General features: G+C 41.8%; 1 protein-coding gene across 2 annotated transcripts in view; it reads right to left on the bottom strand.

Annotated features, from left to right (window-relative positions):
• Positions 1-1,830: 1,830 nt before the first annotated feature.
• Positions 1,831-11,544, bottom strand: part of LOC144783759 (tumor necrosis factor receptor superfamily member 16-like) — a 172,174-nt gene continuing 162,460 nt past the window's right edge. For both annotated transcript variants that reach the window (XM_078662448.1, XM_078662447.1), the window contains one exon: positions 1,831-4,804. In XM_078662448.1, coding sequence (XP_078518574.1) covers positions 4,500-4,804 — 305 coding nt within the window. In that variant the 3' untranslated portion in view covers positions 1,831-4,499. The remainder of the gene's footprint in view (positions 4,805-11,544) is intronic.

Here is an 11,544-nt window from a genome sequence, read left to right as displayed (position 1 = left end):
GACAAACTTTTTATGTGTTCCCTCCTCCCTTCCCTTTTCTCTAATACAGGTTTTATCTAGGAAGCACGGATAAATAATTTGGGCTATGGTATGGGCTTGTAGTATAATGAAGGATGATGCCAAGGTACACAATGTTGAATTTTTGAGTTACTGATACACTGGGTTGGACTGTCTAACTGGTTAAAGTTTTTACTGAGTCTACGGGGGGGAGGAGGGAGGGTAAGTAAGTGGCCTTATGTTGATTCTAGGTTTTATAAAATGTAACAAGTGGAACAGTAAGCTTTGAATATTTCTCCTCTGTTTGAAGTCTGTCGTTACAGCATTGGCCACAAAAGAGAACATGTTGCGTGCAATCAAAAAGTAGGGAAAAGCAGTGATTGTTATTATGTGTTATCACTCATGCAATTATTTGGTACATAACTTAACTTACGGATTGTCGATATGCTGTTAATATTGATTGCTACATAAAGTGTAATGTTATGATGGTATTGTAATGACTAATATCTTCTGTATTATATTGTGATGTATTTCTCTAATAAAAATATGTTAAAAGAAAAAAGTGTAGGGTTTTAACGTTGAGTGTGATGTCTAGAGAGGGTGCTCCAGACTTGTTCCAGCAGCGTGTAGCAGCACTGTGCGCATGAAGGGCTATGCAAGAGAGTGAGGAACAGTTTTTCAGTCAGCATACACAAGCCTGTGTAATACATCACTCTGATCTTTCACTGCACTGATTTAAGTCACAAAGTACTGCTTGATATCAAGACTCCTCTTAAAATGGGCAAGCATAGGAAAATACATCATCTGCAACCAGCCCTATCTATAAACGTGCAGTAACATAATCTAGCAAGTGCGGCAATGGGCCTGCGGATCCTTACACACCAAGGAAAAGACTTCTAAAGGCAAATGTTTGTAGCAGTGTGGGCAGCGATGCACTAATCTTTAAAGAACCTGCAGCCTTCTTTAGAATAAGGTGCCATGGTAGAGAAAATTCATCCGGTGGATTCTCTTCCACGTTTATCAATCCCTCCAAAAATCCGTAATTTTCTATCAACAACTAACTCTAAAACATGCCCCAAACCCATGGTAAGAAAAGCGAAATTTCAGGGACTCAAAGAATTTAGAATGTATCTTGGAGAGAAATAAAATTCACTGGATGCTGGAATATTTCCCTCCAATGTCTCATCAACAAACATTTGAATATCTAGCCCAAGCTACTCCAACAAGTAGATTGTGAGTGCCTGGTAGCTCTCCAACTACCTATAAGTAGCTCTCGTATGTATAGCCCAGCGTACTAAATTAGAAGTTACTGGTTGGGTGAATTAATATATGTAAACAAAGTTTCAACACAAGAATGTGGGTATTTTCAGAAACTCATTCGCTGCTATTTGAAGAAAAATGAATTCTTTTTCACAATATATTTAATCTGATATTTCAGTGATACATCATGAGGCGGTAGGGAGATTTATAAGTAGTATTATCACCTTTGTCCGGGGGACTTTGCAGCCATGGCTGGTGTGTATTACTCACCAAGAGGCATTCCATATTAACAAAGTCTCCTATAGATTAGTGCTTTCAGCCATGCCTATGTAACTGAGGTGATGATCACTGCTGGTAATCTTGCGATGGTGACCACTGATGCAATCTTGTCTGATGTTATCACTATTACAACATTTATCATATTAATAGCTCGAGATGATTTTCATTTATCACAGGTAGGTCTTATTACAAAAAAGGTTGGACGCCCCTGGTCTAGCCTGTCATTGTCAAAATGTCAATATGTCATTACTAAAACACCCAACCACACAAAGAACGAGATCGTAGTTAAGCAGCTTCCATGTTTAGCACTTTTTTGTGCCTTGATGTACAATATTTATTGTATTTCATGTTAAGTTAGGATGAAAATGTAATTTACAGCCATTATAAAAGTATTTAATTAAGTCCTTATAAAACCCATTGTTGCCCCCTGCCCCACCCTACCAACAAAGAATCGGACAAACCTAATGTTTCTTACAACATGTTTTTTGGATAGAATTCAGTTAAGATGAAGAGTCATTCTCGTTTCATTACAAAAAATTGGCAAAATATAAAGTATGAAAAAAGACAAAGTATATTACAAGTTCAAGATAGCATCAAAGTCCGGATCACTTTGGGTGAGCACCACATGTTCATCTAGTGAGGCGTCCATGGGCCAGGTTGCTACAAAATGGAATCACACAGTCCATGGTCCTCTTTGATTTTCTGTCACCTCCGAATAGGACCTCTTTATTAGCATCCGATTATCATTGGGACTGAAAGAGCACCATAAAAGCTGAGAAGTGATTGCCGGCTTTCAATAGAGCGGGTGAGGAGCAGGCACACATATTCATTACGATAAGGTTAGATGTATGTTTTCACTTAATGTGAAAGGAGCACATTGAGCATCCACTGAACTGAGCCCAGGATAAATTCAAGTTACTGCTTTGAGGGAAGGCACAGATTTCCTATGTCAGTGCTACTGATATGCTAACCCCCAGCTAAGGAGCAAGCCAGGTGACGCGGTTTGTGATGATGATTGGCATCTACTACTGGAGTTTTCACACACAAGGGAACTCTGGGAATCTCACATAACAGGGTAGGGCCTCTGGCTTAGTGATCAGTGACCTCATGAATTTTAAAAAATGACCAGCGATCAATTCTTCCAGCTTATTCAAAGGTGCCAAATGATCTTCGATAGATATTCATTGAAGATGTACAATGCATAAATCAAGTTGCATAAGTAAATTGCCTGAATAAAGATACTGTTGAGGCATCAATAGGTCACCTGGGACAAATACTTCCTGGTTTGTACACTAGCCAAAGGTTCGGCTGTGATAATGTAACTTAATGAGTTTACTACACATCAATTTGACTAGCTGTTTTGAGTAGTTTACCCCCTTCGTCTTACAGGTACCATTCACATTCCCTGCAAGTTTCCTTTACATCAACTCTAATGTTTCCAGAAACATGTGTTTGTGGTTTACAAATAACTCCCAAATGTGCATGTGGGGTAAAAAAAAATAAGATAACATTAAAAGGATTGCGAATATCTGAAACTCTCTGAATTTAGTGGTACACTGTTCAGCACTCGTGTCTTTCCACACTTCTCTGGAGTGAGTAAAGAGGAGAACTATTTGGCATCACACACATGATGACAACAGATGCTACACTTTCTGAATTAGCAGAGAAACTGACCACCAATTAATTATAAGACTGAGGTAGGCCTTGTCTATGCTATCTCAGCACTGTCTTTATTTAAATGAGTGCTTCTTTGAAGCATATGTTTTGGCCAGCCTGGGGAAATGTCCTCTTCCTTTCACCGAGAATCACTTGTGATTAACACACACTGATTTCTTCCCACGTCTGCTTGTGACGTTGTTCAAAGTGCACTTTGAAAACAGGGACACTACACTTGCAATAGGACTCAACAGTGATACACATTGGTAACAGCACAAAAACACATTTCAGAAACATCCAAGTGAAGAATTCCCCCAATGAAGTCAACATGGAGCTTTTTATCTTCTAGGCACAATTGCACAACAGACAGCTCAACACTGTATGCACTGGTTTGTGTGCTCCCCTTCATGTCATTCACTTTTCAGCCATTGAAGTGGGCATCCATCTTAATCTGAGAACATTCTACTCTTGGTGTGAGGTGTACAGGCACTGTGGATAAACAGAAAACAGCCCCTTTCTACTAGACGCTACTAAGAAGGGCTTAGCAACAGTAAGGCACTCATAAGTTCAATCACTTTTTTTCTAGTTCACTAAGAACAAGTAACAAGAAATCAAAAATGCACTTGATGTGCCATTTACACTTCCCAGCACCATTTAAAGTATGAGGCCATCACAAACGATACATGTAGATGATTCCATCACCAATGACAAGGAAGAGGCAACTTCTCATGAAGGATGTTAGGCCAGCAGCCATTGGCTTTGGGGGGTAGGATCATTCTTGGGGGCATCACCGCCCAACATTAGATCTCAGGTTTGTATCCTTGCTGGCTGATCAAAAGAACTGCCACCTTGTGCAGCTCTACAAATGTCACGAGTACCCATGGTGTTACAAAAAAAATGTGATTGTCATGTAGTAGAAAGTTTCTTTCACAAAAAAGGCCATGGGTATTTAAACACCATGCTTCGGGGCACTCCAAGCACAACATCCCAACAGAATCAATCTGAAAGGGATGAACATGGAGGAACCAACAAGGCTGATCAACAAGACCTCCAACAACACAGATTTTGAGAAGACCTTGCTCCAGAAGCTGGTCCTATGCCGCAATTCCAGGATCTTGCCTGGCACCGATGCAGTCTGTGACAACGACCAACTTGAAAATTCGCACATTATTAGGCCAACCCACCAGGACTTTGCTGTCACCACAGCACATGCTTTGCGTTTTTGTACTTCTTCATCGTTATTCGACAGTGTCTGTATTTAGAATTAGTTATTTCTGTTGGGGGAACTGTCCACCTTTCAGCCTTTATTACACCACAGAGCTGGCTTCTGATTTACTGTTTAGTTTTTCCACCACATCTGCTCTCTGCATGTTGATTAGGGCAGTGCACAGCACCTCCAGCGTGGCACCCTCCTTGGTAGACCAGTTGGTAAGGAGGGTATGGACAGGGTGTTCACCGCGACCAATGGTATCAATGCTGTCCTCCTCAAAGCCAAGTAAGATAGCCAGGCGTTGCCAGTCTTTGCCATGGCTTAAATCTCCCAGCAGCCTCTCCACTTCTTCCTGCTTGTGGGGTGGAAGGTTAATGTAGAGCTTTGGTTCTGTCTTGTGCACTGCGCGGAAGAAAGGAGAGGTAGTTAGGCAGTGCTCCCGGAGCAGAGCACATATACAAAGTGGTTTAATAATAAAGATAGTAGCTTGATGACAAAGACCCAACAAGTCCAGCTTGTGTTCCCTTTCGAACCCAAGACAAGGATACGTAGAAATAACGCTGACAGATAAGCATCATGGATCTGTACAGTACAACTATTTGGTATAGAGTCAAAATATCGAGTTTTTATTATCGACTAGACATAATATCGACTAGACATAATATAGTCTACCAAAATATTGACTAGAAAATTTGAATATCGAATAAAATGGACATATATCGAATCAAAAATATAGAATGGACATAATATCGACTAGACAGAATATAGACAACAAAAATATCGAATTTAAGGGAAGTTAATAATAATTTTTAATATTTGTGTAATATAATTCTGTAGTGGGTTGATAGGGGAATAGGGTGGGAAGTAATTTAATTATAATTAATTAAATATGTTATTTTATTTATTGGTATTTATTTAAAATTAATTGTCAATTATTTATTAATTGGTAATTAATTAAAATATAATCTGTAACTAATTTTAATTGATTAATTGATAAATATGCTAATTTTAGTAATTTGTTTTCTGTAGCGGGTTGTGGGTTTATAGGGGAATAGGGTGGGAAGTAATGTAATTATAATTAATTAAATATGTTATTTTATTTATTGGTATTATTGGTATTTATTTAAAATGAACTGTCAATTAATTATTAATTGGTAATTAATTAAAATATAATTGGTAATTAAATTCAATTGATTAATTGATAAATATGGTAATTTTAGTAATTTATTTTCTGTAGCGGGTTGTGGGTTTATAGGGGAATAGGGTGGGAAGTAATTTAATTATAATTAATTAAATATGTTATTTTATCTATTGGTATTTATTTAGATTTAATTGTTAATTAATTAATAATTGGTAATTAATTAAAATATAATTTGTAATTTATTGTAATTGATAAATATGTTACTTTTATTACATTATTTTCTGTAGTGGGTTGTGTGTTTATAGGGGAATAGCTTGGGAAGTAATTTAATTGTAAGTAATTACATTTTTTAAATATTTTTATTTGTGTACAATTTTTAATTATTTTTAAATTGTAAATTAATTTATTGGTAATTGGTAAATAATTAGTATTAGTAGGTAATTGTTATTATTAGTTAATTTTTCTTTGTAATTTTAATTGATTAATTAATATATTTTATAATACTGTAAAATATTTTAATTAATTTGTAATTGGTATTAATATTTATGTTATTTATATATGAAGTATTTACTTTCCCTACTATTGCACTCACTGGAGTGGGAACAGTAATTTTTAACCCTACGCTATCCAACGCTTTCCCTACTGTTGCACTCTCTGGAGTAGGAATAGTAATTTTTACCCCTACGCTATCCAACGCTTTCCCTACTGTTGCACGCACTGGAGTGGGAATAGTGATTTTATTACCCCTACGCTATCCAAAGCTTTCCCTACTGCACTCTCTAGAGAGGGAATAGTTAATTTTACCCCTACGCTATCCAACGCTTTCCCTACTGTTGCTCTCTCTGGAGTTGGAATAATAATTTGTATCCCTACGCTATCCAACGCTTTCCCTACTGTTGCTCTCTCTGGAGTTGGAATAGTAATTTTTATCCCTACACTATCCAAAGCTTTCCCTACTGTTGCGCTCTCTGGAGTTGGAATAGAATAGTAATTTTTACCCCTACGCTATCCAACGCTTTCCCTACTATTGCATTTTTAAGTTACATTAATGATTTATTAATTTTAAGTATTTTAAGTATGTTTAAATTAATTATATTTATTATTATATTAGTTTTAAATTAATTTTAAGATATTTAGAAAATTCGATATTTTGACTGTCTATATTTTTTCCTAACAATATTTTGGAGTCGATATTTTTGTACTTACCTGTTTGTAGATAGGAAGTCGATATTCTGGCATTCAATATTTTTGCCTCGATATTTTGGCACGTCGATATTTTGACTGTCGATATTCTGTCAGTGATCCCAACTATTTCACTACTTGCAACATCTTGAACTCATCTCCGATCATTTTTTTATATTTTATATATTTATATTCACATTATAATAAGGGCTTCCAATTTTTTGGGACATTTAGGTCTATTTATCCATTTTTGTTTTGTTGTCAACCTGTGCAGAAATCTACCTGGCAGTCATAACTAATATCATTCAAAAACACTCAAAAACAACCTAATTCAGATTTTATACAAAAGTAAAAATACAAACTGACAAGAAAATATGGGATGGATGTTATGCCTCTATTTATCTGTAACAATCAGTAAAAAATTATATCTGGGCCTTCAATATAATTAGTCCTAAGCGTGCACATAGCGTCTTTGAATTGTGGAATTAAGTTTGTCCCAAAAGCCGTGCTGTTGAGTAGTATCATGCACTTACTGCCATGGGCTGCACATCAAGTAGAAAGAGTGCTTTAAGAACCACAGGGGTTGAATAGGCTCTAATGGGTTGCTCCAAAGAAGGAAAATTGTCTCATCCTTATCTTGACCCCAAAAAATGTGGTGACAGGCAGTGCTTCAAGTCTAATTAAAAAAAAGGTAAGGGTGCTACAAAATAAGCATTGCCTAAGAAGCATCTCTAAGAAACCTCAACAAGAGGCCGGGCCTGTGTAACTAAGGGCCTTAACTAGAGTTATGCAGATGGACCACTTCATCACAAATATGACGCACATCACATACATGTTGCAGCCAGTGCCTGTGACAGGAAAGTAGGCCGTTGTTTCTTTATCAGTTAATTTCAATGTTTTGTTTTATTTTGCAGGGTTCCCTCCTAATATTTTTCAGGCACGTTACTGGAATGATCACTGGGTGAGCCCTATCCAAATTTAGGGCAAAAAAAAGAGGTTACCTTTACAATACTTGTTTACATTTGACTTTGGCAGCAAGAATATGTTTTGCAGGGACGTTATTTAACAGTTTTGAGAATAAAATGTTCTTCCCAATCCAATGTAACCCGGTGTTTAGAGAGGTGTTACCAGGCTCCACCCCTTGAGTGCTGTGCATACCCATGTTAAGCTGGTGTGGCACCACCCCCTTACATACACTTGTTAAGATGGTTAGGCACCGCCCCCGTATTTTTGCACCATTGCGTAATTTGTAAAAAAAAAAAAGTGCCATGGCCCTCGTCAGTGGGCCACCCCAGCTTGCACCACCCACTGTCATTGGTACTGCTGCCAGTTACAGTACCAACAGAACTACCAACCATCACCCTCCTACAAGTGTGACAATTCAGACTGCTGGAGGCACCTAAAGCCATAACAATGGCATGGGGGGAACCCTTATCTGACGGAGTGGTCGCTGACATCGGACCTCACTGCTGACACCCCTCTGAACTGCTGCCTGGGGATTTCCTGCTTTCTGCCTCCGAGGACGCTGCAGCCGCAGGTGTTGCTGCCGCGGAATCTGCTTTTTTTGTACCCACCTGGCCGGATCCGCTTCGCGGGTCCCGCAGCGCCGTTGAAGGCGCCTGTTTGTGTGGGCTTGTTATCACCAGCGAGGAGGAGCGGGAAGGGCAGAGTGTCAGCGGGGCTGCGAGCAGGCAGGGACTCCATTGTCCAGGAGCCCCTGCGCGCCCATCGATCACACCTGGGCTGCTCTCCCCGCTGGACACGCCCCCCGCCTGCTTGCTGAAAAGCCGGCGCCCACAGCATATCCCTGGAACCCTTATCTGACGGAGTGGTCGCTGACATCGGACCTCACTGCTGAAACCCCTCTGAACTGCTGCCTGGGGATTTCCTGCTTTCTGCCTCCGAGGACGCTGCAGCCGCAGGTGTTGCTGCCGCGGAATCTGCTTTTTTTGTACCCACCTCGCCGGACCCGCTTCGCGGGTCCCGCAGCGCCGTTGAAGGCGCCTGTTTGTGTGGGCTTGTTATCACCAGCGAGGAGGAGCGGGCAGGGCAGAGTGTCGGCGGGGCTGCGAGCAGGCAGGGACTCCATTGTCCAGGAGCCCCTGCGCGCCCATCGATCACACCTGGGCTGCTCTCCCCGCTGGACACGCCCCCCGCCTGCTTGCTGAAAAGCCGGCGCCCACAGCATATCCCTGGAACCCTTATTTGACGGAGTGGTCGCTGACATCGGACCTCACTGCTGAAACCCCTCTGAACTGCTGCCTGGGGATTTCCTGCTTTCTGCCTCCGAGGACGCTGCAGCCGCAGGTGTTGCTGCCGCGGAATCTGCTTTTTTTGTACCCACCTCGCCGGACCCGCTTCGCGGGTCCCGCAGCGCCGTTGAAGGCGCCTGTTTGTGTGGGCTTGTTATCACCAGCGAGGAGGAGCGGGCAGGGCAGAGTGTCGGCGGGGCTGCGAGCAGGCAGGGACTCCATTGTCCAGGAGCCCCTGCGCGCCCATCGATCACACCTGGGCTGCTCTCCCCGCTGGACACGCCCCCCAGTCCTCTTTCCTATTGGGTAGCCACTCGAGAAGCATAAATTGGTCTCCACTGCCCGCTACGCGGGAGCGTGCGGGAGAAGCCCGGGACAAGGGCGGGACCGTCTGTGGCCGTCCGGGGCCGAAGGAGGCCGGGCTGGGCCACAGGATTGTCATCTGGACTGAAAAGTGTATGTCGTTTTAAATATTTATTAGTATAGTTGTCCATTGCCTTGCAGTTGCTAGTTCTGTACCAAGGTATCAAAAAGGGGTAGTTATTGTATTTTTGCTCCACCCCCGGTTACTTTAGTGTTTGATATGAGTCATTCAGCCCCTCCTGGTGTGGGTAGTTTTCCACTTGGCCCTCTCGACAAATTTTTTAAAAAAACACCAAAGGATGTGGACAGGGATCTTCTCCTTGCTGAAAGAAGGGCGGTACGCCGACGCTCAATTGAGCAATTGAAGAGAAGCCAACTGCCCTATCCATCAGACTCAAATCTTACTCAGGCCACGGATGTCCGAGGGCTGAGCTCGATTGAGGATGATGGAACAGATATTAATCAAACACCTAATATATTTAGGTTTCCCACTATCTCGCCGCCATGTGACACGGCTACCTGTGGTGATCAGCTAGCCTGTATTCCTATTGATCACTCAAGTTTTGTGGATGTAAATATTCTAGATAGTCAAGTTAGGGATCAGGGGCCCTGTTCCTCGCTCCCTAACCCACCATTGGTTTGTATTGAATCCAGTCTGAACCTATCACTGAAGGGTGTGGGCGTTGTTGCTACTGGGCCTGTTGTTGACAAAAGGGTGGTATGTTCTCCTCCGAGGAAAAGAAGGAGAAAGGGAGGGGTAAAAAGGAAAGGTCAAAATAGCCGTACTGTAATAACCCCCCCACCAACAGTTATCCCAGAAAAACTAACCCCTCCCCACACAGAGGTATTGATACCTGAAGCTCAAACCTTGCCTATTCCGGACCTAGCTCTTGAAGGACTCAGCGAGGCGACTCGTGTTTTCATAGAGAAGCTCATTAAGTCCTACATGTTACCTTTGTTAGAGCGGGTCAGGGTCGTGAGCAAAAAATTGGATTGTTTATTGGTGTCCCCTGAGTTAATACAGCCTTCTACCTCTGTTAAGGGTAACGGGGTTCCTACCAATACCCTTATTTCTAAACCCGTGTCAGGTACTTCTAATACTAACCCCAGCAAACCCCCAATCAGTGTATCTAATACAGTCACTATTCCAACTAAAGGGTCGGCTGCGGCTGCCAAACCTCCAAGATTAGCCAGCCCGGCCATAGTGAACGCTAGGGCAGTTGTTGGTAAACCCCCGCCACGGGGAACTGTGATACAGACAAAGAAAGGGGAGGGCTCTCTGGCCCCCACCACTGGTAAACCCCAAAAACTTCCTCTTAAGAGACATAATGTGGATTTGCCACCGGACTCAATAAACTTTGTTATTGTAATGACGGGGGTGCCGCCTGTCTCGGTAGGTGATCGGGAAAACATGGATAGCTTGAAAAATAAAGTCATCTTCTGGCTAAAAACTAATAGACCCCTTCCAGCACATCTTAATGGGGACATAGTCTCGGTCAGAAGATGCCAATGGGTGGGCCAAAGGACATAGAGGGTGATATAGTTATTATCAACTTTAGGGACAATAGAGTAGTATCTTACATCTCTGATTGGTTTGTAGGGAAACATGAGGGAGGGGTTTCTACCAGGAATCTTAGTTATTTTTATCCTGAGACCCTGCTTAATCCAACTGATCGCCCTCATGTTCCTAATACCAAAAGCCTCCTCAAATGGTCCAATTTTACAACTAGTTATCAAGGGCCACAAATAAACCATGAGGAACGGTATCGTTCCTACACTCAATCTTCTTATAATTGTCCCCCGCAAACACCGGGTTGGGCTAAAATTAAACCTCAACCACCCGGCCCATCAGTGTTAACAAATAACTTTGTCACTAACAATCCTCTGTACCCCACATTTCCGCTTAATCATGTGCTTCCGCAGGTCCACCAACCACTTAACTATTACCCAGTGTATTCAAACCCAAGCAGTTTCAACCCTAAAGATCATTGGAATATACCGCTGAGGAACCTTTATGATCCCCTATCAGGGTTAGCATCAAATGATTGACCAGTATTGCTGACTGGGGTTGATGTAACACATCTTGAGTACTTGGGAGGGGGGGTGGTCCCCCCTAATCCCTCTAATATTTCTGGAGGTTTTGTTGCCCATTCCTGTAACCTTACGAAGGGGAGTATGAGCAATCAATTAGAGACAGGCCCATT

The sequence above is a fragment of the Lissotriton helveticus genome, chromosome 10, assembly GCF_964261635.1.
Source record: "Lissotriton helveticus chromosome 10, aLisHel1.1, whole genome shotgun sequence".
Lineage (NCBI taxonomy): Eukaryota > Metazoa > Chordata > Amphibia > Caudata > Salamandridae > Lissotriton > Lissotriton helveticus.
Note: the sequence above shows the minus strand (reverse complement) of the source record. Positions and strands in the feature narration are given on the sequence as shown.